The 26,809-nt window shown below is 34.1% G+C and overlaps 1 protein-coding gene across 1 annotated transcript in view; it reads left to right on the top strand.

The window, feature by feature from the left end:
• The window catches only part of erbb4b (erb-b2 receptor tyrosine kinase 4b), an 885,828-nt gene that overhangs the window by 668,126 nt on the left and 190,893 nt on the right, over positions 1-26,809 (top strand). The window contains exon 12 of the mRNA XM_030124408.1: positions 6,831-7,030. Coding sequence (XP_029980268.1) covers positions 6,831-7,030 — 200 coding nt within the window. The remainder of the gene's footprint in view (positions 1-6,830; positions 7,031-26,809) is intronic.

Raw genomic sequence — 26,809 nt, 5'->3', positions numbered from 1 at the left:
GGAGACTTATGGGACACCGTGTGTGTGTATATATATATATATATATATATATATATATATATATATATATATATATATATATATATATATATATTTATATATTCTTTATTAGTGACTTAAATTTGGTAAAGGTTAACTACTTTTATTCTGGAAGCATTTTACTTGTAAAACAGTTTTAGATACTGAGTCCTAGTTACACTTTATCGATCAACAAAAAATCATATTGTCACAGTCATCTCATGAGGAGAGATACAAAATATTTTATTCCAACTTTATGCGCAACAGTGTTTAAAGTAGAGTAGAGAATTTGGATGTCTAGAAACATTTTAAATCAGATAATGAATCACACATACTGCACTAGTGTCCTTCCTGGTTGTAAAATAAACAAATGTGTGACCTGTGTTTGTTGTCATGTGAAGACAGTGAAGAGTGGACACTCTCCATGTTGTGACATTTAAGAACTCAGATTTTTAAACCAAGCACACAGACTCAAATTGTTTTTCTTTTTTATTATTATTAATCTGAGTGGGGGTTTTTTCCCAAAGTGCTAAAAAATTTGCTTTGACATTTAGATTTGTCTCTGCAGCCTATGGCACAGTGTGAACTATGTGAGGCAGCACATTGTGTGTACGTACAGGTGTGCGTGTGTGTGTGTGTGTAAGTGCCTGTGTCATCCACCTGCAAATGGAAACAGCAGGCAGCGGTACAAATTACCCCCTGCCACCCACTCTTGCCCTATGCTCGGTCCTTCGTACTTACAGTGGCTTTGACACCCCACCGGCTTCCTGTCATGTTTAACTGTGCAAGTGGGATTTATGAGAAAGACTGTGGGACGAAAAGGGCTAAAGAATTAAAGACAATTAAGGTGAAAGTAACGTAGTGACATGACAAACCTGTGGTTATAACAAAACACAACATGAGTTCACAGTTGATGTGTGTAATGATGGTATTTCTACAAATTAATGCCACATTTTCAGAACATAACTACATATTTATACAAGTATATATTACTGAATCCAAATCTGACTGGTTAGATTTGGAGGAACATGCAACATTAACCCATAAAGACCCAGTGTTACTTTTAGGGCAGTACCATAATTAATTTTTCTTGATATTTGACCTTTCTTAAGTGATTTATCACCATTTATTATAATATTGTCCTTTGTATTTTTTTTTTTTTTCACTGAAAATCATGTATTTTTGTATGTTAATGTACTTTTTGAGATTACATTTGAGGGTTATTATATCAAAAACAAAGAAAGCTGAAGAAAAAGTATTTCTAGGTTCATATGTAATCACTATAACCTTTGAATATAATGTGAAAATACATAATACAACTTACTCTTTGCACCAACGTTATTATCGTTAACGAAAACTAACGAAATGACGAAAACTAGAATTGAAAAAACAGTGTTACTTTTATAGCAGTTCCCAACTAATTTTTTCTTTATATTTGACCTTTCTTAAGCGGTTTATCACCATTCGTTATAATAATATCCTGTGTATTTTACATTTTTTTCACTGAAAATCATGTATTTTGTATATTTAATGTACTTTTTGAGATTACATTTGAGGGTTATTATATCAAAAACAAAGAAAGCTGAAGAAAAAGTGACTTTTTCAGTTAAATCTATCATTAAATGAACATAAACCCAGTGTGTCCATCCACTGTCATTGATTCAACTCCATGGGTTTTACAGGTGAATCAGTGATTTAGAAGATGACGGTGATAAATGAAGAGATGGACTGGAACAAATGCAATGATTTAATTTGTTGTTTAACCCATTAGGACTAGGTGTGACATTTGTGTCAGTTCCAAAATGAACTTTTCTCTATATTTAACCATCTGTAAGTGATTTATCACCATTTATTGTAATATTATCCTCTGTATTTTGTGGGGTTTTTTTTGTTTTTTTGGGGGGGTCTTTTTGGGTGAAAATCATGTATTTTCCTACATTTAATTTACTAATCCTGTAGATCACAGGTGTGAAACATGCGGCCCGGGGGCCAAATCCAGCCCGCCAAAGGGTCCCGTCCGGCCCTTGCGATGAATTTGTGAAAAGCAAAAATTAACAATTAACAATCCTTTTAGTTCAGGTTCCACATTCAGACCAATTCAATCTCAAGTGGGTCAAACCAGTAAAATACTATCATAATAACATATAAATAATGACAACTCCAAATTTTTCTGTTTGTAAATGTAAATATTTTCATGTATTTACACTAAGACAAAGTATAATTTCACAAAAAACATGAATTACCTGAACAAATATGAACAACCTGAAATGTCTTAAGAGAAGTAAGTACAATTTTAATAACATTCTGTTTGTTATTAAATGTTTTGTGTATTTGTAGACCCGCTGTGATCTACAAGTTATACTGTACATGTGGAAATGATAAACTGAGGCAGAATATTGTTAAAATTACACTTATTTTTTCAGTTTGTTCATGTTATTCACATTGTTTGAAAGGATAGTTTGTAGATGTAAACCTGTTTGTAATGTAAATGTACTTTTTTTGGTCTAAAACACTGAGAAATTTTGGAGATGACATTATTTATATATTATTATGTTATTATTTTTTCTGGTTCGGCCCATTTCAGATCAAATTTAGCTAAATGTGGCCCCTGAACTAAAATGAGTTTGACACCCCTGATGTAGATGTTCATAAAAGCTCAGAGTAAAGTTGAGGATTATTATTTCAAAAATAGACAAAGCTGAAGAAAAAGTGACTTTTTTTGGTCAAATCTATCATTAACTGAACATAAACCCAGTGTGTCTATCCACTGTCATTGATCCAACTCCATGGGTTTTACTGGTGAATCAGTGTTGTAGAAGATGACGGTGTTTCCACGGTAACTACAGAGCCTCTGAATGTCCAAATGGGTCATATCTGATGACCATAAAAAGATGACAAACTATATTTTACACCAATTATTTACATGTATTAATAGGATTAGTGAGTCTAAAGTTATTAAACATTGTAGATCAGTAGATGTTTTTGTCACTGGTGGATATTTGGGTCTTTATGGGTTAACCCTTGCAGATGTAGTTTAAAAGCTTGATGCATACAGTACAGGGTGGGGAAGCAAAATTTACAATATTTTGAGGCAGGGATTGAAAGAGTGTATGACCAATTAGTTTATTGAAAGTCATGACAATTTATTTGCCACAAGAAAATGTACATAATAGAAAATGTTTTTATTCTATGTGTCCTCCTTCTTTCTCAATAACTGCCTTCACACGCTTCCTGAAACTTGCGCAAGTGTTCCTCAAATATTCGGGTGACAACTTCTCCCATTCTTCTTTAATAGTATCTTTAAGAAAGTCGACATTGCTGTGTGATGTTCTATTGGTAGCATGTTCTAAAACGCCCCAAATAGCAGAATCCAGAGGGTTTAGATCTGGGCTAGAAGGCGGCCATAAACATGATTCCCAAAAATTGCTGAAGTTGGATTTGTTGCTGTTGTCAACAAGTGTTTTGGGGTTCTTGTTTAAGATTTTAACTTCAAATTGTATTTTATTGCATTTCTAACGCTCTTGTTGTCTACCTCAAGTTCAATTGCCATTTTTCTCATGGATTTGGTTGGATCCTTTAGGATTTGAGAGCTTTAATAAAAGCTTTGGTACGTTTTTTGTTGCTTCCTCCACTTCCAGACTTTCTCGTAATAGTTTTGCTCATAGTCATTCTCTTCTTTCCATTATAAACAGTCTTTATGGACACTCCAACTATTTTTGAAATCTCCTTTGGTGTGACGAGTGCATTCAGCAAATCACACACTCTTTGACGTTTGCTTTCCTGATTACTCATATGGGCAAAAGTTTCTGAAAAGGTATGGATAATAGTGTTAGGTATGATTATGACATCAGTATATGTTTGGTTTCAAAACAATTGACGTAGTGCCTGCTGAGAAAAAACAACTAAATGTTCATTGTAAATTTTGCTTCCCCACCCTGTATGTAAGTACATTGTAAACATGACAAACAACACATCACATTTACAGGGACTGACAAGGACAGGATTAGCTCGTCCAAATACAGGGATAAGTATTTGTATGAAAAGCAGAGCCAAAAATGAAAGGCAAGTTGTCCCTTTTCTTCTAAATATGTTTTCTATTTATGTCATTCACAAGTCTGGAAAAAATATTTTCCAGAAGTTGGCGGCACCATCTGACTAAGCTGCTGTCACATACGACTTGGACTTTTCAAGTGCGAAATATTGAACTAAGTAAACAAACTGGTTACATGTGCTGCATATCTGTTACCATTACCATTCTGCTGTTGTACCAATGTTATGTGTCATATTAGTCATACTTACACTAGTGGTTAAACATGAATATTAAATTATATCTCTACAGCATTAATGTTGATGTGAGTATTTCAGCAGTGCCATTGTCATATAGAATTCTGACCCCATGGAACTGTCACCTGTGAGTCAATTTTCTACTGACCCACCCCACAGAATTTTGACCCTTTATATGAATTTGTGCTTTATGTTAATAAAACTGTTCTAATACATTTCTATATCATAATCAGCTTAAATATTTATGCATAATTTTAAATTTTCACCAGAAACTACTAAATTAATTAATTCATATAGTTATTGAAGTAAATAATCTGTGTTCATTTTCAAGTTGCTGGACATTATAGACCCTAAATTATGAAAAAAAAAAGTGAAAAGAAAAAAGGTTTTATGTATTTATTTTCTAACATATATATATATATATATATATATATATATATATATATATATATATATATATATATATATATATATATATATATATATATATATATATAAATTTAGTAATATTTGTAACAAAAACAAAGTAATACTGAATGGGTGAAAACAGATTGCAGTAAAGGTTATGAGATTTGAATCAATAACACTTTTTTTTGAGTCAATATCAGGTGTTAATCACAGATTGACAGATATATTTGTAATATCATGTGAATGTACATTTGGGCAATGCATAATTGTTAATACATTTTTGTGCTTTTCTTTTTTTTTTCAATGGTCTTTTTATTGGAATCAAGGTAAAAACAAAAAAAACAAACAAACAAAAAAAAAACAAAGAAAAGAAGTGACAATCATACAAGAAAAGACAATACTTTTGGATTTTCCACATAACATATGTATACCCCACCCCATCCCTCCCCCCACTCTACAAAATCTCGGGTAACACGTCCCAATCTGAGATTAAATAAATAAATAAACAAATAAAGGCATTAATATTAGCAAGTCTGACACTCATCAGGCATAAATAATTATTTTTGTGCTTTTCATAACATGTTTTGTGTTTATATAGACCTCAAATAAACTTTTTTTTTTTTTTAAGCAAATTTGGTGATTCAATGGGGATGGGTCACTTTTCCATTGGTGGGGGGGGAGGTCAGAAATCGATAATAGAAAACTGACCCACGGGTCACTTTTCCATGGGGGTCACTTTTCTATCTGACACCGTACTTACTCACTGAATTTAAATCTTAAATTAATCCGTAAATGCTAATCATTAGCATATCTATGGATTTTCCCATTCAAGTTAGCATCGAGCTAGCGATCTTTTTCCCATTTATATAAATGTATAATGCCATGTAAATGTACTAAGGAAATGAACAGAACTGAGAGATATTTTGTATGTATGTTGCAGTTTTACAGTCAGTCTCAAGTAAAAAAATTGGAGAGAAGTTTTCGGCATCCGGCTTTTCTTGTTAAACCTGTTGTCTATCTGCCGAGCTAATCGCTACATGCACACAAAGCAGGGGCAGAAGAATATGAGTTATAATAAAACGGCATTAACGTGAGATAAAATTGTCGGCGTTATTTAATGAATGTGTTAACGCGGTAATAACGCATTAACTTGCCCAGCCCTAATAAACAGACTAGGGATGTAACAATTACCGGTATAATGATAAACCGCGGTAAAATTACCAATGGTTAGTATTACCGTTTAAATTCTAATTATCATGATAACCGTGTTTGATTACCGCACTTTTCCGGAGGAAACGCCTATGTAAAGATCTGCTTTTATGTCAAATATTTGAGTATAGTTTTAATTTATTACTATTTTGATTTTATATACCTAATATTTGGAACCAATAAGCATCATTAAGCATCTTTGTGTTATTTATGCAATAAATTATGTACGTTTTTCAAATTGGATTTTAGATTTTTTGTGTTCTTTGTCCTTTTGTGTTGATATAGTAGGTTAAAGTGAAAAAATAATAGGCAGATGAAATAGATGAAACTGTACCGAAAAAAAAGGATACCAAACATGGATTGAGTAAACATTTGTTTATATAGTATATAAAGGCAAAATCAAAAGTACTGAAAAACAGTCAAGATAGGCTCAGAACCCTAAAGGTTAATACTTGAATGTTTCTGCCAACAGAAAGTGAATTGTGCCTATTATTTTATTTGGTTTTTTGTTGTTGTTTTTTTTTTTCAAAATACAACTTGGTTAAATTATTTCAGTGTGTGTATTTGTACTTTTTGAACATTTTGAGCACAATTTCAACAATACCGTGATAATAATGATAACCATGATAATTTTGGTCACAATAACCATGATATGAAATTTTCATATTGTTTCATCCCTAAAACAGACATGGTTAAGTTTGACTGTAGTGGCAGATGTCAGCCATATTGAAGTACAGTATGTGTCACTAAATGCCCTTCATGATTCACTAAATATCCATTTTCTGTTTCTTTATTTTCCACTCTCTTTCCCACCTAATCTGCTCACTTCTCTTTCCTCTCAAACTTTTTTTTTCTTCTTCTTGTCAACCCGTCTCTTCCTCCCCCCCCTCCCTTCCTTTCCTCCCCCTCAGCGGCATCTCCCTGCTGGTGTTAAAGCAGCAAGGCATTTCATCACTGCAGCTCCAGTCTTTGAGAGAGATAAGCGCCGGGAATGTCCACATCGCAGAGAACAGCCAGCTTTGCTATTACAACACCCTCAACTGGACCAGACTGTTTCGCACCGCGAACCAGAAGGTTCTGATCCGCAACAACCGAAGCCCACAGGAGTGCTGTAAGTTTGCACCAAAAAAAAAAAAAAAAAAAAAATCTTCATAAACATCTACACTAAAAAAGCATCAGATTCATCAAAACAGAAAAATAAGTTGGGTTATAAGTTATTTGAGCCTTTAACAAGTTAAATTTCCAGTAAACTACAGAGTGGGTTCTCAATATTAGACCAAAGGAGTGGCTTATACTAATCCATCTGTTTGGTTTATACACAACCATCTGTTCATTGTATCAATATACCTTAGAAATAAGACTGGCTCACACATCATACTCACCAACTCGGCTTATTAACTGCATCTACAGATCTGCATTCATCACTGTGTATTTGACTCAGAAACAGACTGAAACATAGACTACGTTCAGACTGCAGGCAAATGTGGCACAAATCCGATTTTTTTGCCCATATGTGACCTGTATCCGTTCTGTTAACGACAGTTTGAACAGCACAAATCCGATTTCTTTGCCCATATATTTGCCATATTGTCTTTGCATGTTGTAACGTCCTTCAGCATACGATTTTTTTTAATTCATGTGACTCTAGTTGCAGAAAAACGTCTTTCCATTGCACTTTTGCGTGATATACTGTAGAAGCCAGTAATGTAAGAACAACCGATAACGTAATACCGGTCGATAACGCAAGAAATTTGCCTTTTTTAAAATGTAATAGGCCAATAACATACTATATCTGGCCAATAATATAATAAAAGTCCTGAACCGATAATGCAATAGCTTTGGCCAATAACGTTATAACTTATTATGTTATTGGCTCAGTTATTACCTTTGTAAAGATTTTTTTTTTTTTTACTAGGCCAATAACGTAATAACCAGCCAATAAGTTATAATGTTATTTGCCAAACTCTTATTACAGTTTTGGCCAGATATTACGTCAGGAGTGTCAAACTCATTTTGGTTCAGCGGCCACATTCAGCCCAATTTGATCTCAAGTGGGCCAGAGCAGTAAAATAGTGACTTAATAACCTATAAATAATGACAAATCCAAGTTTTTCTTTTTGTTTTAGTACAAAAAAAACCCCAATTAAATTATGAAAATATTTACATTTTACAAAAAAGATGTGAATAACTTGAGAAAAACAGAAATTTCATTAGAAAACTTTGTGCAATTTTAACAATATTATGCCTTGACTTATTATTCCTACATGTACATTACACACAATGTTCCATAAACATGTGGTAACAGGCAGAATATTGTTAAAAGTTTGGAGTTTGGAACTAAAATTTGAACAATTTCTACAATATTACATCTCTTACTATTAACACAACTACAGATCACAGCGGATCCATAAATGCACAAACATTTAGTAACAGGCAGAATATTGTTTAAATTGCACATTTCGGGTTGTTCATCTTTGTTTTTATTTATGTATTTATTTGCATTTTATTGTGAAAGAATAGTTTTGTAAATGTAAATATTTTCACAGTGTAATGTTATCTTTTTCACTTAATTTTTTTCCACATAATTTTTCACAAAGAAAATTTGTAGCTGTCATTATTTATGGGTTATTGTGTTGTTATTTTTACTTTAGATCACATTGGTCTGTATGTGGAACCTGAACCAAAATGATCTGGACAACCTTGACTGTTCAGGTTAATTTTTGCACTTTCATCCCATGGGCCGGAATTGAACCTTTGACAGGCCAGAATTGGCCCCTATGCCACATGTTTGACACCTGTGTATTACGTTATTGGCTTATTACATTTTAAAAATGGCAACTTTATTACGTTATCGGTCGTTATTACGTTATCGGCTGTTATTACATTATTGGCTTCGACATATACCAATTGTGGTATGCCCGAAAAACCACCTCTTGCCATCTTTTAATCGAAAATGACAGATTGTTTTTCCATTATGTACATTATTATGCGCAAGTTATATTCACACAATTTGAGGGTCAATTGAAAATCAACTAGTGAGACTAGAAGTACTTCCAGACATAGGAAGATGACATCCTGTGCAGGATTATTCCCATTCCATGGTGTTAATGGCAGGAGATTCTTGTTAACACTCCACCCTAATCACTCTCTGATTTTCAAACACACACACACACACCAAATATCTGTTGTGTTGAATGATACACAGTGATGATTTTAACAGAAAACATCGCACTGCATAATTATGAGTCTGGTCACAAACTAATACCACTTTTCCTCTGACAGTAGAAGCTCAATTCACCTCAGATCAGCATGTTTTGCTTTTTCATTACCTGATGTAAACTCATATGGATCACAGATTGGTCAATGTTGAATCGTCGGTGCATCAATACATGTGTGTGTTGGAAATGGTCGACTGAATCCCTACTCAGATCATTTACCTGAATCTTTAAAATCACTCACTACTCATAGATCTATGTCCATTTACTCAGACTACATTTAAATTCCAAACGTGTTCCCCTCACTAACCTCTTGCAATTTTTACAACCTGATAACAACACATACTCCTATAGAGGCGGCAAAAAGTCCCATAAATTACAATAAGGTTTTTTAAGATTTGTTGGGAGGAAAGGGACGGCACTGCAAAAAATCAAAATCTTACCAAGTGTATTTTTCTCATTTCTTGTCAAAATCTCTCATCACACTTAAAATAAGACTTACTCGCCTAAAGAGTAACTTTTCAGTGAGATATAAGAGCTTATTTTTAGACAAGAGATCTTGAAAATCTTATTTCAAGAAATCTTACCAAGATAAGTTTCACTTGTTCCATTGGCAGATTTTTGTTTTGCTTGAATTAACCAAAAAAATCTTGAATTAAGCAAAAAAAAAAAAAACACCTGAATTAAGCAAAGAAAAAAAAAAAATCTTGAATTAAGCAAAAAAAAAAAATAAAAACTTGATTTTTTTTTTTTTTTGGCTTGAATTAAGCAAAAAAAAAATTTCTTGAATTAAGCAACAAAATCTTGAATTATGCAAAAAAAAAATCTTGAATTATGCAAAAAAAAGTCTTGAATTAAGCAAAAACAAAATCTTGAATTAAGCAAAAAAAAAATCATGAATTAAGCAAAAAAAAAAAAAATCTTGAATTAAACAAAAAAATCTTGAATTAAGCAAAACACACAAAAAAAATTGAATTAAGCAAAAAAAAAAAAAATCTGCCAATGGAACAAGTGAAAATTATCTTGGTAAGATTTTTTTAAATAAGATTTTCATGATCTCTTGTCTAAAAATGAGTTCCTATATCTCACTGAAAAGTTACTCTTTCGGTGATTATGTCTTATTTTAAGTGTGATGAGATATTTTGACTAGAAATGAGAAAAATACACTTGGTAAGATTTTGATTTTTTACAGTGTCAATCTATCTGTGAATCCTTTCTCGAATCTCTTACCCAAGGTTCACTCGTCGACACAGGATCCACTACACTAAACGCCATCTGATTCAGATTCCTTTTGAGTGTGACTGGGCAATTCTGGCTCAAATGACTCAGGTATATGATTCAGGATGATCCAGATCCTTAAAATGATCAGAGGTTGCCATTACTTAAGTGGATCATCACGGAAAACCAAGGCAAGTATCATGGAAGTTTCTAGCATTCTGGCCACAAATTTAAAGCAAAGCGCAAAAACTCACTGAAATGGGGTTAAAGCAAATATATTATGTTATGTCACGTTTAAAAGGAGAACACTGGGCATTGCAACTTTCCACTTTCTTTGTCACAAGCCAGCGAGAAATCTTTAAAAACTACTTCTCAATAAATCAACCACAGATTTTATGTCTAAACAACCGTATTTTCAGCTGAAAAGACTGTTAAAATAACATATTATTTGGGAAATTATAACCTACAGTGAAATTATAACCTCCAATATCATCACCTCACTTGTGGCTGAACTCGCATTGGAAGATGATGCCACCAATAATTTACAGTGTGTCGCTATGGCAACCAGCCACGCTGAGGGAGAACTATACCTGTAGTAAAAAGATAGCCTGGCCAGCGATCAGGTTTTCTCACTGTGTTCAATACTGAGAAAACAGTCCAGAATTGGACCAATCAGTATATTCTATAGAGGGTATGCATGTGACGTCACCGCTAGTGGAAGTCACCGTGATTCCGACCACTGAGTGGCAGAAAGAGGGAGTTGAGTGACAGCGTTGGCTTCAATACTGTCTAAACTTAAGAGCAATATTCAATAAAAAATGGGGAAGAGCTGTTGTGAGACTGATTGTATGAACAGGCTTGAAAAGCAGTTGGAGCTATCGTTTTACAGACACCGAAAGACAAAGAAAAGAGAAGCAGATGGAGCCACAAATCCAGGAAACCAAACCTAGATCTGTGGATCCCGTTTGGTGTCAGGTAACATTAATTTATGCTGTATTTTTGGGTCAAATCAGACCTTAAATGGCGTATTGTTTTGGCTAACGTTACTTCTTAGTAAAACTCTTGGTTTCATGATCAGATCTTTCATGGTTTTGTCTTTATTTTGTGATTCTGAACCTTGTGCTCTATATGATTAGTAAACTAACTTAAACTGAGGCTAACCTAGTTTCAAATATGGGGGAACTGGAGAATAAAGCTACGACGGCGTATTACGGCGACATAAAATAAAAACACTTGTCACAACAACTACACTGTAAGCCCGGAAGTTGTATTTAGTAAAATGCTTTAATTAAAATGCACTTAAATGATTTAAGTTTTATGATGTTACTATAAAATGTTAACTATATTCTACTAATTTGTAGACATAGTTCAAAGTACGAAAAAGTTTAAGTTGAATGGAATTAAATCACTAAGTTTTAGTCATGACCACACCTTTTTATCTTTGCATTGCATTGTGGGTATTGGGCATGTTGTTGAAAATGTGTTATTTTTCTGTGCAGGGGTTCAGCGGGGTTGTGGTGTTAGTGTTAATTTGGATTTAATGTGTGTATGGCAGTGTTTATTGGCCTTTTTGTGTTTGTTTTTGTATTTTTGTAGAGCTGCACCATGAGTCAGAGCCAGAGGAAGAACAATGGCTTTCTTGTTCATCTTAGACTGTAATTGTACAATGGAAATCTTAATGTCTTGTCAAATTAAAAGCACTCCCTGCACTGGTACATGACATTGACCTAACTTCCATTCATGCTACAATATATTTGGTTGAATAATGTCATAACTGTTTTTGTCAGGAATAGGATTTTGAGTTTGATTAACTTAAAAAAAAGTTTTTTTAATCAATGATAAATTAATCTGGCTGCAACTGAGTACATTAATCAGTGTAACCTAAAATGCTGAGTTGGATGGTTGGATAGTGGGGTTGATTTTACAACAGATTTAAAGTGCAAATAACTTGTGTTTTAGTGTTTTCTACTTAATAGTTTAAGTTCAATACTTTTAGCATTAAAGTTGAACTTACTTAAACCAACTGATTAGTCGATCATTACTCAAATCATTTAAGTGCAATCACTTGCCTCAAATTTTTTGAGTAAACTCTACTTATCTGGGCTTACAGTGTGTAAAGTCATAAAATATTGATATAAAACCCGTAATTTTATGATAAAGTCTAATACAAAAAGAATCACAATGTCATGAGAATAGTCATAGTTATAAAAAAAAAAAATCATAATTTAACAAAAGTGTCATTCATTTATGAGATTAAAATCGTCATATTCTGGCAATAAAGCCATAATATTACAAGAATAAAGTCGTACCCTGCTGGTACAAAGCAGTAGTATCTGTGTTGTATGAAGTATTTGATCTGAACTAGACGTAAATCTCCTCAGTACCAGTAGATCATACATATAGTCACTGGGGTCAGTACACGGTCTACTGTAAATGCACTTTGGATCAGCTGGTTCTGGGCCCTAGTTTTGGACCCTGGTTGTCAGTGATGATGAAACCATGTATATTTGTTTCAGGTAAAAATAGCGCTAATCCCCTCCACCCTGGATGTCAGGATACGCAATTTCTGTCCACATGTCAGTGTTCATGGACCATTTGTTCTTTGGTAGCTCGTACAGATCCATGTCCAGTCCAGTTGTCCTTAATTTAATTTCATATTTCACATTTTCCTGGTCTGGCTGTGTTTACTGCTATACTCCGTCATATTGAGCAGGTTGGTTTTTGCCACTCAGTCTGACTTAGAGGGGCGTGGCCCAGGGGGAAAGTGACGTATGTACATACCCTCTATACCGACCAATCACAAGTGTGGGGGGCAGGTGTTTCGCAATGTGTTATATGGACAGACTTCTTTTTGTCGCAAGTTAAAGTCAGTTCTAACTTGGCAAATCTGTTTACAACTGTCGTCGGTTGTTTACTTGATTCAAAAATAAGGGTTGAATTACAGATTTCATCCTGTATTCTCAAGTTTCTCTGACAAAAGCGACAATAATCATTCACCAAAGTTTCTACTCGACCACCACCGCCGTACGCCACGATGGAAACACGCTGAGGTTCGTTGACATTAGGGATCTGCTCGTCGCATCATTATATCACATCAGTCTTATCTGTGATTGGTTTACTCGACACCTGTTAGTCCCGCCTTTACATTTGAATTCAAGCCCCGTGATTCCAGACGGATTTTTCATTGGGAAAGATGGAGGACTGGACAGGTTAGCGGAAAGGCAGCAAGTCGAGTGAAACTGATGTCAGTTGAGCTGAATCCATCAGTGAAAAAACAACATTTCTGGTTTGAGTCTGGAGTGCTGAATAATGTAAGAAACATAACCGATACAGCTGTAACAGTGAAAGGTGGACAAACACATGTGGTCTCTACAAAATGCCTGTACTCTTTTACGATAACCCCATTTAACCCGGACAGACCCAGTGCTACTTTTGTGGCAGTTTTTTTCCTCTATATTTAACCTTTCTTAAGTGATTTATCACCATTTACTATTATATTATCCTATGTGTTTAGGTATTTTTCAGTGAAAATAAAATATATACCTATATTTAATTTACTGATCATGTAGATGTTCAGAAAAGCTCAGAGTAATGTTGAAGGTTATTACATCAAAAATACAGAAAACTAAAGAAAAAGTGACTTTTTCAGTAAAATCTCTCATTAACTGAACATAAACCCAGTGTGTCCATTCGCTGTCATCGATCCAACTCCATGGGTTTTACTGATGAATCAATGTTGTAGAAGATGATGGTGTTTCCACAGTAACTACGGAGCCACTGAACGTCCAAATGGGTCATATCTGATGACCATGAAAAGATGACAAACTGTACTTTACACCAGTTATTTACATGGATTGACTGGTTTAGTGGCTCAACAGGTATTAAACAGTTTAGATCAAGATATGCATTTTGTTGCCAGTGGTTGTTTGGGTCTTTATGGGTTAAAACCAGAATCTCATATCCAAAATAGAAAAAAAAAGGATTAGCAAAAACTATTATTCAATTAATGTGTGGGGGGGGAGAGAAAAGAAACAATGTGTGACCAGTTCCCATTATTTGCCAAATCAAACAAGACAATTTAATGAACCTAAATATTTTTGTTTATCCAAAATAAATCATTGAAATATCTGCAGAGGCTACAACAGTGTTTCTAAAAATATAAAGCAGCTTTTATGTTATTACTGCCACAAGTGTTAAGGCATTATTCATTTATGTATAATATTCATTAATAAGCCAGTATTTGCATTATTGAGTTGGCCCCTTTTCACTGTTCATGTGCACTCGTCCCCTGGGCAGTTCCTTAGTGTTGTACGTACAGTCGACACACACACACACATACACACACACACACACACACACAGACACACTCCATTCATGCACACACTCCAGTGACTTTGAAGAGTTTGGGTGAGATTCAAGAGTCACACACTGCTCTCCTTGACATAGCTCTGCATGCGTCCAAAGAGTGTGTGTGTGCGTGTGTGTGTGTGTGTGTGTGTGCGTATGTACACTTGACTGAGCATAGCAGGGACTGCAAAGTGGAAAAGGGCAGGTCTTACCCCCTTACAGGGCTACAGAAGACACTGCATGTGCTCATTTTTCCATCTTAGTATGTGGTTGTAAGTTGGGGTTCTAATTAGCCAGCGTGATGCAACAATAATGGCATTTCTTTATATTCTGCATAGGTGTTTTTTTGTTTTGTTTTGTTTTTTTTTGTCGCGTTGATATTCCAAACTCCCATCAGCAGGAGGAAGTCACACACTGAAACACACTTAGGACTACCAAACCAACCAATAAATAAATGCTATATATCCACAGACTGTATCATACACTTAACCCTTTCATGCATACTGGTCACTACAGTGGACGGCTGTTCTATTGTTTATTCATGGGTTTTGTTGTTTTAGTTCCATATCAGGACTCTTATGCATCATCCAAAACACTGCAATACATACAATTACTGTAACTTTGCTGTTCTTCATAAACCTGATCTGCAGTAACATGTTTTAGTGTAAATCAATTGCTAATTCTTATTAGACTGTAATTTACAAACAGTCAACAATTTTTTGCATATCCTCCTGAGACCCAGCAAAGCATTTTGTCCTCGGTAGGGGACAAAAGTTTGACAGTTTTACTATAAAAATGCTGCGCATTGCAAAGGACATTCCATTAATAAAAAATCACTCAATAAATAAAAATAGTTTTAAAAATGAATCTGAAAAAACTGTTGCATGATGTACTTTCCAATCAAGACAATTTTTTAATGTAAAAAAGCTAAAACTGTCCATTTCCTGGGTCTCAGGAAGATAATATCTCCATGAAATGAGTAATAACTAATATTAGAGTATGATAAAATGTGAGAAAACAGTAGCAATTTAGCAATTAGTGGCATAAAAAATGCTTTTATTTCATAGTTTTCACAAAGTATATCACTTTCTGATGATGATTTTTAAATAAATGTTTCTTTCCTTCCAAACTTAAATGCATGGTGTCCAGCTGAGTGGACATATTTGTAACTCCATGAAAAATATGTTCATTAAAAAAAAAAAAATCAATTGCATTGTTTTTTTCATGCCTAAAGCGGAACAAAAACACTCAAGAAAAAAATATTGACAAAGGTTCTCATAATTCGTGCATGAAAGGGTTAATAAAGTCACACAATAATTTAATACCTTCAGAAGCCTCATAATCAAACTCAGCACTAGTTGCTTTTCCATTGGACATCTGCGCAAAACTTTACTGATATTTATTTTATTTATTTATTTATTTATTTATTATTTATTTCATTCATGGTTGTGCATTTCATCAGTAAACATTCAATAATCATCAAGTAAACAAACATGTACACATTCATGCTCAAAAAGGAGCAGGATGAAGAAAATTTTATATTTCCTGCCCCCTTCTAAATAATAATAACCTTAATGGTTAGCCACACACAACTAGCTATAAAATCATACTGTATAAAGTCAAACAAACCAACTAAATACATCCAAAGATAGTACCAAATGAAAACAAAACCAAGTGCTAAACTACATATCCAGAAAGTACAAAACATAGGTAAATATAAACCTGATGAAATGATGAAAAAACATTTTACCAGTCCAAAGCAAATAAATAAATATGTCACAAAATACGAAACAAATACGAAGCCAAATGTAAAACTTATAACTGTTCATATAATCTCATTGTTCTTTCTTTACACACTTTTTTCAGTTGGAATATGTTTTTACAGTCCTTCAGCTCATTATAAAGAGAATTCCAGAGTTTAACACAAACCACTGATACACACATCTGCTTCAAAGTTGTCCGTGCACACTGGTGTTTGAAATGACCTTTCCTTCTATGCTCTTCATTCTCTAAATGTCGAAAAAAAAATAAGTGCGTAATGGCGGTTTTTCCATTAAATCACAATTGCGATGATTTGTTTATTTATCATGGCGAGATGACACGAGAAGTCATTATAAAAACATGGCAACGAACGTAAATATCATGTTGATTTACAGATATATTCATTATTATTATATATTACCCCTCTATCACGTACTAAATTAAAAAATGATTGGGTTTCCTGGTGTGTCCACATATACCGCAACATGTTTCTTCTTCTTCTTTGCTTGTTGTAATGTATGTCAACATTTGTTTTTTTTAATTCACCTGATTCTAGTTGCAAAAAAAGGTCTTTCCATTGCAGTTTTGCATTTCTTGCCAGCACATGAACTTTGAATTGAAAAATTAGAATTTTGGCGAAATTACCGTTTTTCGATTAGGTACATTTTTATGTGCAAGTTATATTCGCACAATTTGAGAGTCTATGGAAAAGCGACTAGTGTCAAAGAAATGTTGCCATTTCAGCATCAAAACTCCATTCTTTTCATTTAGAGCTGCGTCCAGTGGTGAAAACAAACCCCGTGGTTATAGCTTTTATCATACTTTCAGTTTCTGTGACTCTAAAAGTTGTTTCGTAATGGTTCTCATCCCATCTGATCTCATTCTGATGATTTGGTCAAAGGTCCCATGGCATTAGTCTTCCAGCAGAGTCACTCACTACTCCCTCTAGTGGTAACAAAAATCCACAGTCCATTGGTTTAAATATATTCAGTTTGTATCTCTACAATGACCTCCTAGCTCTTTATTCTGAACATTCTATCAATATTTAAAGGCCATGTTTGAATATTTTAACTTAGTTATCCTGCTACTAATACTATAACTCCTTTAATCCTCCATCTATCATCCACTGATGTAAACTGTTTAATACCTGGTGAGCCACTAAACCAATCAATCCATGTAAATAATTGGTTTAAAGTACAGTTTGTCATCTTTTCATGGTCATCAGATATGACCCATTTGGACGTTCAGAGGCTCCATAGTTACTGTGGAAACACCGTCATCTTCTACAAAATTGAACACTGATTCATCAGTAAAATCCATGGAGTTGGATCAATGACAGTGAATGGACACACTGGGTTTATGTTCAGTTAATGAGAGATTTTGCTGAAAAAGTCACTTTTTCTTTAGTTTTCTGTATTTTTGATGTAATAACCCTCAACTTTACTCTGAGCTTTAATGAACATGGTTAGTGAATTAAATGGAAGAAAATATATGATTTTCCCCCAAAAAACACAAAATACAGAAGATAAAATTACAATAAATGGTGATAAATCACTTAAGGACAGTTAAATATAGAGAATTGTTCAGTACTTTTGTGTTTTAATTTTTTATATTTGAAATGCTCTATGTGTTATTTTGTTCATCTGTTCATTTATGTTGTTTTTTTTTTCTTATTATTTTATATATAGCTTTGGTGTATAAGTTTGAATGATACTCAATAAAAATACATGCGGAGAAAAAAAGTACATACATACATATATATATACATATATATATATATATACATATATATATATATATATATATATATATATATATATATATATATATATATGTAGAGAGAGAGAGAGAGAGAGAAAGAAATGTTCATTTTGGAACTGCCACAAATGTCACACTGGGTCCTTATGGGTTAAACAACTCAATTAAATTAAATCATTGCATTTGTTCCAGTCCATCTCGTCATTTATAGAACATGAAGTGAGTATAGATTAGTCACAAACCTGATGTTATGACATGAAGACATCTGATAACATATGAAGAGGCTTTATCATTTTTGCTAATGGACTGAGAGTCCCAGATACTGAGATATACAGATGGACAGATATATTCTGAGTCAAATGAACAGATGTTCTAAGATGATTGGACCTTCTAAGGCACTAGTGTGAAAATTAAAGTCATACCAGCTGATAATTTCAGACAGATGGTTTTATTAGAATCTGAGTCTGGTTAGTTAACCGTGCAAATGAGAGAACATATATTTCAAAGGCAGACAGGTAGAGCAAGTATTTACCAATAATATCAAGATTTCTGTCACTGAGAATGTATCAAGACAAATAACCGACAAAGGGGAATCAGCATCTTATAACAAAGTCACTCAACTTAATGTTGTGTAATTGCTCATCAGCAAGAAAATGTCAGCCTTTCATAATGATGATTCTTTTTTTAAGTGCATGCATTGGGTGGATAAATGGATATGCATAAGACAGAAAAACACTTTGTTTCTTCACACAATTCCTCAAAAGGTCATATTTGGTCTAGACACTGCACTTCTATTAGCACTCCTTCACAAAGACCTTACACATCTACACGACACTTTTATACTGTGTTTGTGTGATTAGGTACAAACAGTAAAAGCGGTGTTGTTAGTGTTAGGAGGGAAAAAAAGCACAATCAGTAAAGCTCGAATGTTAATAACGACATTTCTGCCAACTCCTGACTGAACCAAACTAGTATCTTTGTAACCATAAACATAACATTAACAACATTTTAATATTGACAGAAGTTGTAATCTGGCTGGCACTGCATAACTAAGTTCTGTTAAAGGAGTGATATTTAGCTTTTTTAAAGGGGTCATATTTTGCTAAACCTACTTTTATTAGTCTTTGGTTCATTTATTTGTGTATTTGGACTCTAATAGTTCAAAAAGTTTGAATTTGAGGTGCTGCAAAGCTATCTTTATATTCATTTTGGCAAAGATCGAGTGGATTTCTACAACCTGTTTTAATTCCTGCTTAATTTGTTATGTCTATAACTAGTTACATCAAAACATTTGCACATATAAGGTCAAGACTTCCGAGGAGTATTTCTCTGAGTAATAATTGTTTGTCAGCAGCAGAGGTTGTAGTAAAAACTGAAAATATGTCCAAACTTCGAGCCTATTACCTGAAATGTTCAGCTGTTGGTTGAACGGGACAGAGCAGCCCAACTAACAACTTGGAGGGGGTGGGGCCTGAAGTGGCTCATTTGCATTTTTAAAGGGCCAGCACTCAAAATGACCTTTCTGGTGTCATTATTCAGAAATACTGTTGAAGATGGACCTGTGGAATTGAATTAATGAAGAATTCAGACCCAAGTATAGCATTTACAGTTTATGTAGACCACAGGGAAATGATTTAAAATGCATTATTCCATTGTTTTTTTTTGTTTGTTTGTTTTTTTAAAGCAAAGCAAGTTCGTCGGAAGTCTTGACCTTATATGTGCAAATGCCGTGACGTAACTAGTTATAAAACATAACAAATTAAGCAGGAATTAAAACGGGTTGTGGAAATCCACTCGATTTTTGCTGGAATGAATATAAAGATAGTTTTGCAGCACCTGGAGGGTTCAAATTCAAACTTTCTGAACTATTAGGGTCCAAATACGCAAATAAATGAACCAAAGACTAATAAAAGTGGGTTTAGCAAAATATGACCTTTTTGAATAATTCAGACCCAAGCGTAGCATTTACTGTTTATGTTGACCATAGGGAAATGTTTTAAAATGCATTAATCTATTTTTTTAAAAAAAGCAAATTATTACACCTTTAAAATGGAATAATGCATTTTAAAACATTTCCCTGTGGTCTACATAAACTGTAAATGTTATACTTGGGTCTGAGTTCTTCATTAATTCAACTCCACAGGTCCATCTTCAACCCTATTTCTGAGTAATGACACCAGAAAGGTTGTTTGGAGCGCTGGCCCTTTAAATGCACACGAGCCACTTCAAGCCCCACCCCCTCCAGGTTGTTGCTGCTCTGTCCCATTCAACCAACAACTGAACATTTTAGGTAATCGGCTCGAAGTTTGGACATATTTTCAGTTTTTACTACAACTGCGGCTGCCGACAAACAATTATGTCATGCTCAGAGAAATACTCCTCGGAAGTCTTGACCTTATATGTGCAAATGTCGTGATGTAACTAGTTATAAAACATAACAAATTAAGTAGGAATTTAAACAGATTATAGAAATCCACTCGATTTTTGCCAGAATGAATATAAAGATAGCTTTGCAGCACCTGGAGGGTTCAAATTCTAACTTTATGAACTATTAGGGTCCAAATACGCAAATAAATGAACCAAAGACTATGCAACCTGTTGAAGTGTTAGAGACATGGTGAATCTGAAAGGCTTGACATATCCACGGAACTTGTAAACCTACATATTGAACTTTCTTTTTTTTTTTGACTAATTAAACAATTTCTCAGGACTGTGTGGGCATGAACAGACTGTTAACTCTACATTGATGCTCAGGTCAAAGCGCCGCTCTACCCACTTTCAACCTGAGCGAACATTTACTCAGCCAGAATGATTAGAAGCATTTGTGTGCAGGGTCTTAAACTCTAAATCTGTTTGTTAGGTGAACTGTTCTGCGTGTACTGTGCAAATATGAGAGCTATCTGAGAGTAATATCCTGTAAAATTGAGTTTCACTTTCACATATCAACCACATATAAAGATGAATGTGTGAGATGTCTGTTCACATGAGGATCTTTTATCTTGTCAAACATGACTTTTCAATTCGGAGATTGTAGTTATTGCATCAGTAGAGCCTTTAGAGATGTAGGAAACTCATTTATGTACGGTTTAATAGGAAAGTCCACATAGTCAGATGGGTTTATAGTATATACAGTGCTGGGCAAAAGTCTTAGGCCAACATTAGGTTTGTTGGTTTAGTAAAGTTGTAATAATCACACATATGAATTTGTAGTGATGTAGTTCTCAAGACCAGTTTTTTGTGGTCTCAGTTTTGTAACAGACTTAACCCATTTGGTCGCGGTCTTGTCTTGGTCTCGGACATAGCTTACTCGATGGGATTTGTACAAAAACTGCATCGTCACAGAATAGTATCATTATTTATTACACACCCACTTCAAATGCATCTATTTCAAAAACATCGTACATTATATACATTTTCTCAACGGACTATGCCAGTCCTCCACAGTCTACTAGAAATGTAGTAGTTCTCTAGACCGGTCATTTTTGTGGTCTCGGTCTTGTCTTGGTCTTGGATACTGCAGTCTCGATGAGATTTGTACAAAAACCGCATCGTCACAGAATAGTATCATTATTTATTATGCGCCCTCTTCAAATGCATCTATTTTAAAAACATGTTACATTGTATACATTTTCTCAATAGACAATGCCAGCCCTCCACAGTCCACTAGGAATGATGTACAGGGTGGGGAAGCAAAATTTACAATGAACATTTAGTTGTTTTTTTCTCAGCGGGCACTACGTCAATTGTTTTGAAACCAAACATATATTGATGTCATAATCATACCTAACACTATTATCCATACCTTTTCAGAAACTTTTGCCCATATGAGTAACAGGAAAGCAAACGTCAAAGAGTGTGTGATTTGCTGAATGCACTCGTCACACCAAAGGAGATTTCAAAAATAGTTGGAGTGTCCATAATGACTGTTTATAATGGAAAGAAGAGAATGACTATGAGCAAAACTATTACGAGAAAGTCTGGAAGTGGAGGAAGCAACAAAAAAACGTACCGAAGCTTTTATTAAAGCTCTCAAATCCAAAATCCTAAAGGATCCAACCAAATCCATGAGAAAAATAGCAATTGAACTTGAGGTAGACAACAAGACCGTTAGAAATGCAGTAAAATATGATTTGAAGTTAAAATCTTAAACAAGAACCCCAAAACACTTGTTGACAACAGCAACAAATCCAACTTTAGCAATTTTTGGGAATCATGTTTATGGCCGCCTTCTAGCCCAGATCTAAACCCTCTGGATTCTGCTATTTGGGGCGTTTTAGAACATGCTACCAATAGAACATCACACAGCAATGTCCACTTTCTTAAAGATACTATTAAAGAAGAATGGGAGAAGTTGTCACCCGAATATTTGAGGAACACTTGCGCAAGTTTCAGGAAGCGTGTAAAGGCAGTTATTGAGAAAGAAGGAGGACACATAGAATAAAAACATTTTCTATTATGTACATTTTCTTGTGGCAAATAAATTGTCATGACTTTCAATAAACTAATTGGTCATACACTCTTTCAATCCCTGCCTCAAAATATTGTAAATTTTGCTTCCCCACCCTGTAGTTCTCAAGAACGGTCATTTTTGTGGTCTCGGTTTTGTCATGGACTCAACTCATTTGGTCTTGGTTTTGATATCTTTCGGTCTCTGCTGTGTCTTGGTCTCAGTCTAACCGGTCTTAACTACAACACTATGAATTTATCAGTCTCTGTATAAGATCGCATCTGGATAAAATGTGTACTGCATTATAAACAAAATTTACAGTGAAAAGACAGCTTTGATAAAAAGAAAAGTGGTAGAATTTGGTGTAATCTCCCATTCAACTTTAACATATTTTTAATGCTTTTGTTTAGACAATATAATAATAATAAAAATACATCACATTTATATAGCACTTTTTTTGGACACTTAAAGATGCTTATGACATTGACGAATGTGACATTTCTTGCATCAATTTTCTGGTGTTTTATACCAGTTCTCATTCAACACATGTCAGATGTTTCTAACTGTTTGTGCTGCTTCTTGTCAAGAGGTCAGGGGTCACACTAAATAGTGTTTTTAACTTTTATAACACATGTTGTTCACTTATTTGTGTGTTTATTCTTGTTTAGTCTTTTTTGAGGATCCCTATTAGCCGAAGCACAAACACCAGGCTAATCTTCCTTTTTTTTCAAGAAAAAAAGTTTAGGATACAAAATCACAATACACAGATCCAGTTACAGTAAAACAGAAAGGAGAAGAAGAAGAAAAAGAAAGGAAAAAATCCCAAAATGGTAACAGAAAAAGACTAGTTACTCTCAAGTTACTCTGTGTTGTTTTTTTATATATATATATATATTTTCTCACTTGAAATGTTTCTAATATGTAAAGGTAGAGTGTTCCATGAAGAAATAGCTCTATATACAACAGGGCTTTTCACTGAATTAGTTTTGGAGCATGTTAATGGAAGTAGACCTTGAGTTGAGGCTCTGGTACCATAGTGATGAACATCAGAATTATATCCAATTTGATTATTAAGAGCTGCAGGATACTTAGTGTAAATAATGTTATGAATAAATAACAATGAACTGGTAGATAACCTAGGTTATCTATGTGTCTTTTAAAGTTGTGCATATATTTCCTATATTTTCTTGTATCTGAAAAAAAGACAATGAGAAACAAAGCTAAAGGCGACCTAAGATTTTTGCACATTAGTGTATATCATATTGTTGTCATACTTTTTATTAAGTTTTAAACAAAGTTAAAAGTGGCTCCTTGGAGCAGTCTCTCAACATATATTTTAAATTGCGTATTCTTGAATAATATGATTAAAAACATACTAATTACAATCATATATCCTATGATTACTGTTCGAAAAAAAAAACCAAAACACTCATCCCATTTTGTTATCTTGTGTAAGAGACGGGGATAATTTTCTTCAGCTGCCAGCTTACACTCATTAGTCGTTCCAGCGTCTGTTTTTCTTTTAGTTCTGTCTGCAATGGATAGGGAGAGGGGTGAAGGACATTGAAAACAACAGCTGAAGTCTTTAATCATGACCACTGTCCACAGGCAGCTTTTTTGAGTCTAGTTTTAAGGCTTTTTTACATGCGTATCGTCGTTTCTCTTCTTTTTCTTTGTCTCCCTGTTTGTTTTTTCCTGTGTTCCTGCTCGTTAGGATCACTTATCACGATAATCATCGGTTCACATTTCTTTGGTGTCCAAAATACTAATGATGGGAAGTCCGATTCTTTTTACTAATTCGATTCTTTTGGTTCATTCATATGGTGTATAGAACGATAGAATGATAGATAGAACGATAGAACGATAGAACGATAGATAGATAGATAGATAGATAGATAGATAGATAGATAGATAGATAGATAGATAGATAGATAGATAGATAGATAGATAGATAGATAGATAGATAGATAGATAGATAGATAGATAGATAGATAGAGCCTTTATTTAACCAGGTAAAAAAAAAAAGCCTCACTGAGATTGCAAATCTCTTTTTCAGGAGTGACCTGGCCAAGAAAAGCTGCATAACACATAGTTTCTGACAAGAAAAGACATAATCAACACATAATACAAAAACTTAGAATTGATAGTTATAAAACAATCATTTGTGCAAGTTTAAAAACAGATACATTGACCGAGCTCATTGATTTTGTTGTGAATCAATTCTGAATTGATTCATTCACAATTCATGATTCATGACTCACCAATTAATAATAATAATAATAAAAACCTAGCAGGTGTCGGTCATGATCTAGCAGTGCCAAATTGTCAACCATATGCTCAACCCAGTACACCACTTGACATGCAGAAGTACTATTAGGTCTAACCTTTAATATCGCTTCTTCCTGTCCGTCTATGAATAATGTAATTAGGAAGTTACAGACCTCAATAAAGATTTTCCACTAGTATATCAACATAGTACTATTTTGTCAATAGTTAATTGTACTTACTATGCTTTTGACTTTTTATCTATCTATCTATCTATCTATCTATCTATCTATCTATCTATCTATCTATCTATCTATCTATCTATCTATCTATCTATCTATCTATCTATCTATCTTTCTTTCTTTCTTTCTTTCTTTCTTTCTTTCTTTCTTTCTTTCTTTCTTTCTTTCTTTCTTTCTATAGACAACATGTCTACAGCCCAAGGTTCATAAACATAATTTCTGCTTCCGTCACCTTCAGGAATGGTCAATGTAACTGTTTTTAAACTTGCATAAATGATTGTTTTATAACTATCAATTCTAAGTTTTTGTATTATGTGTTGATTATGTCTTGTCTTGTCAGAAACTGTGTGTTATGCGGCTTTTCTTGGCCAGGTCACTCCTGAAAAAGAGATTTGCAATCTCAGTGAGGCTTTTTTTTTACCTGGTTAAATAAAGGATCTATCTATCTATCTATCTATCTATCTATGTGTGTTTAATTTCATTTTATTAGTGTACTTTCTTTCTATTCTGCATTGTTACGGTAGGAGTATCTCGTCTCATTCAGCAGTTCAATAGACTCAGCGATTTGCAAAGCAGTTCAGCGAGTCATTGATTCGTGAACGATTCATCAGTTCATGAATGATTCAGCGAGTCATTGATTCGTGAACGATTCAGCGAGTCATCAATTCATTAACGATTCAATGGTTCAACGATCCGTGAGCGATTCAGAATCGATTCAGTGACTCGGCTCCACTTGGCTCTATTCGGCCACTCTCAGCCAGTGTTTCACTACCTCAGCTTGGTCCATCTGTCGCCGGCAACTAGTCTTGCGACATAACCAGAGATCTTGCCATGGAGAGTACAGGCGGCTGCACGGTGCGTCACATAACAGTTCTGCCTCCGATTTAATGAGTGATTCTGACTAGTTAATGTGATAATAAACAAATATTAGCAAAGTACCGCTGAATCGATCCAGTTGGGTTTGCGAATTGATTCAACTTGTTCACTTAAATCAGAGGTGTCAAACTCATTTTAGTTCAGGGGCCACACTCAGACTAATGTGTTATAAAGTGGGCCGGACCAGTCAAATAATATAAATAATAGAATAAGACTTAAAAATAATGTCAACTCCAATGTTTTTTCTCTGTTTTTGAGTGAAAAAAGTCAAATTCCGAAATGAAAATGTTTACATCTACGAACCGTACTTGAACATAATGTGAACAAATATGAACCTGAAAATTCTTAAGAAAAATCTGTGCAATTTTAACAATATTACGCCTTAGTTTATCATTTATACATATGCATCACAACATACAGATCACAGTGGATCTACAAATACACAAAACGTAAGAGGCAGAATATTGTTAAAATTCCACATACTTCTCTTAAAAAGTTTCAGGTTATTCACATTTTTTGCAAAAGGCTAGTCTGTGAATGTACACTCAACAAAAATATAAATGCACCACTTTTGTTTTTGCTCCCATTTTTCATGAGCTGAACTCAACAGTCTAAAACTTTTTCTATGTACACAAAAGGCCTATTTCTCTCAAATATTGTTCATAAATTTGTCTAAATCTGTGTTAGTGAGCACTTCTCCTTTGTCCTTTGCTGAGATAATCCATCCACCTCACAGGTTTGGCATATCAAGATGCTGATTA

This window comes from Sphaeramia orbicularis, chromosome 21 (assembly GCF_902148855.1).
Source record: "Sphaeramia orbicularis chromosome 21, fSphaOr1.1, whole genome shotgun sequence".
In the NCBI taxonomy this organism is placed as follows: domain Eukaryota; kingdom Metazoa; phylum Chordata; class Actinopteri; order Kurtiformes; family Apogonidae; genus Sphaeramia; species Sphaeramia orbicularis.
The sequence above is the reverse complement of the archived record's forward strand: the minus strand, read 5'-3'. Positions and strand labels throughout refer to the sequence as shown.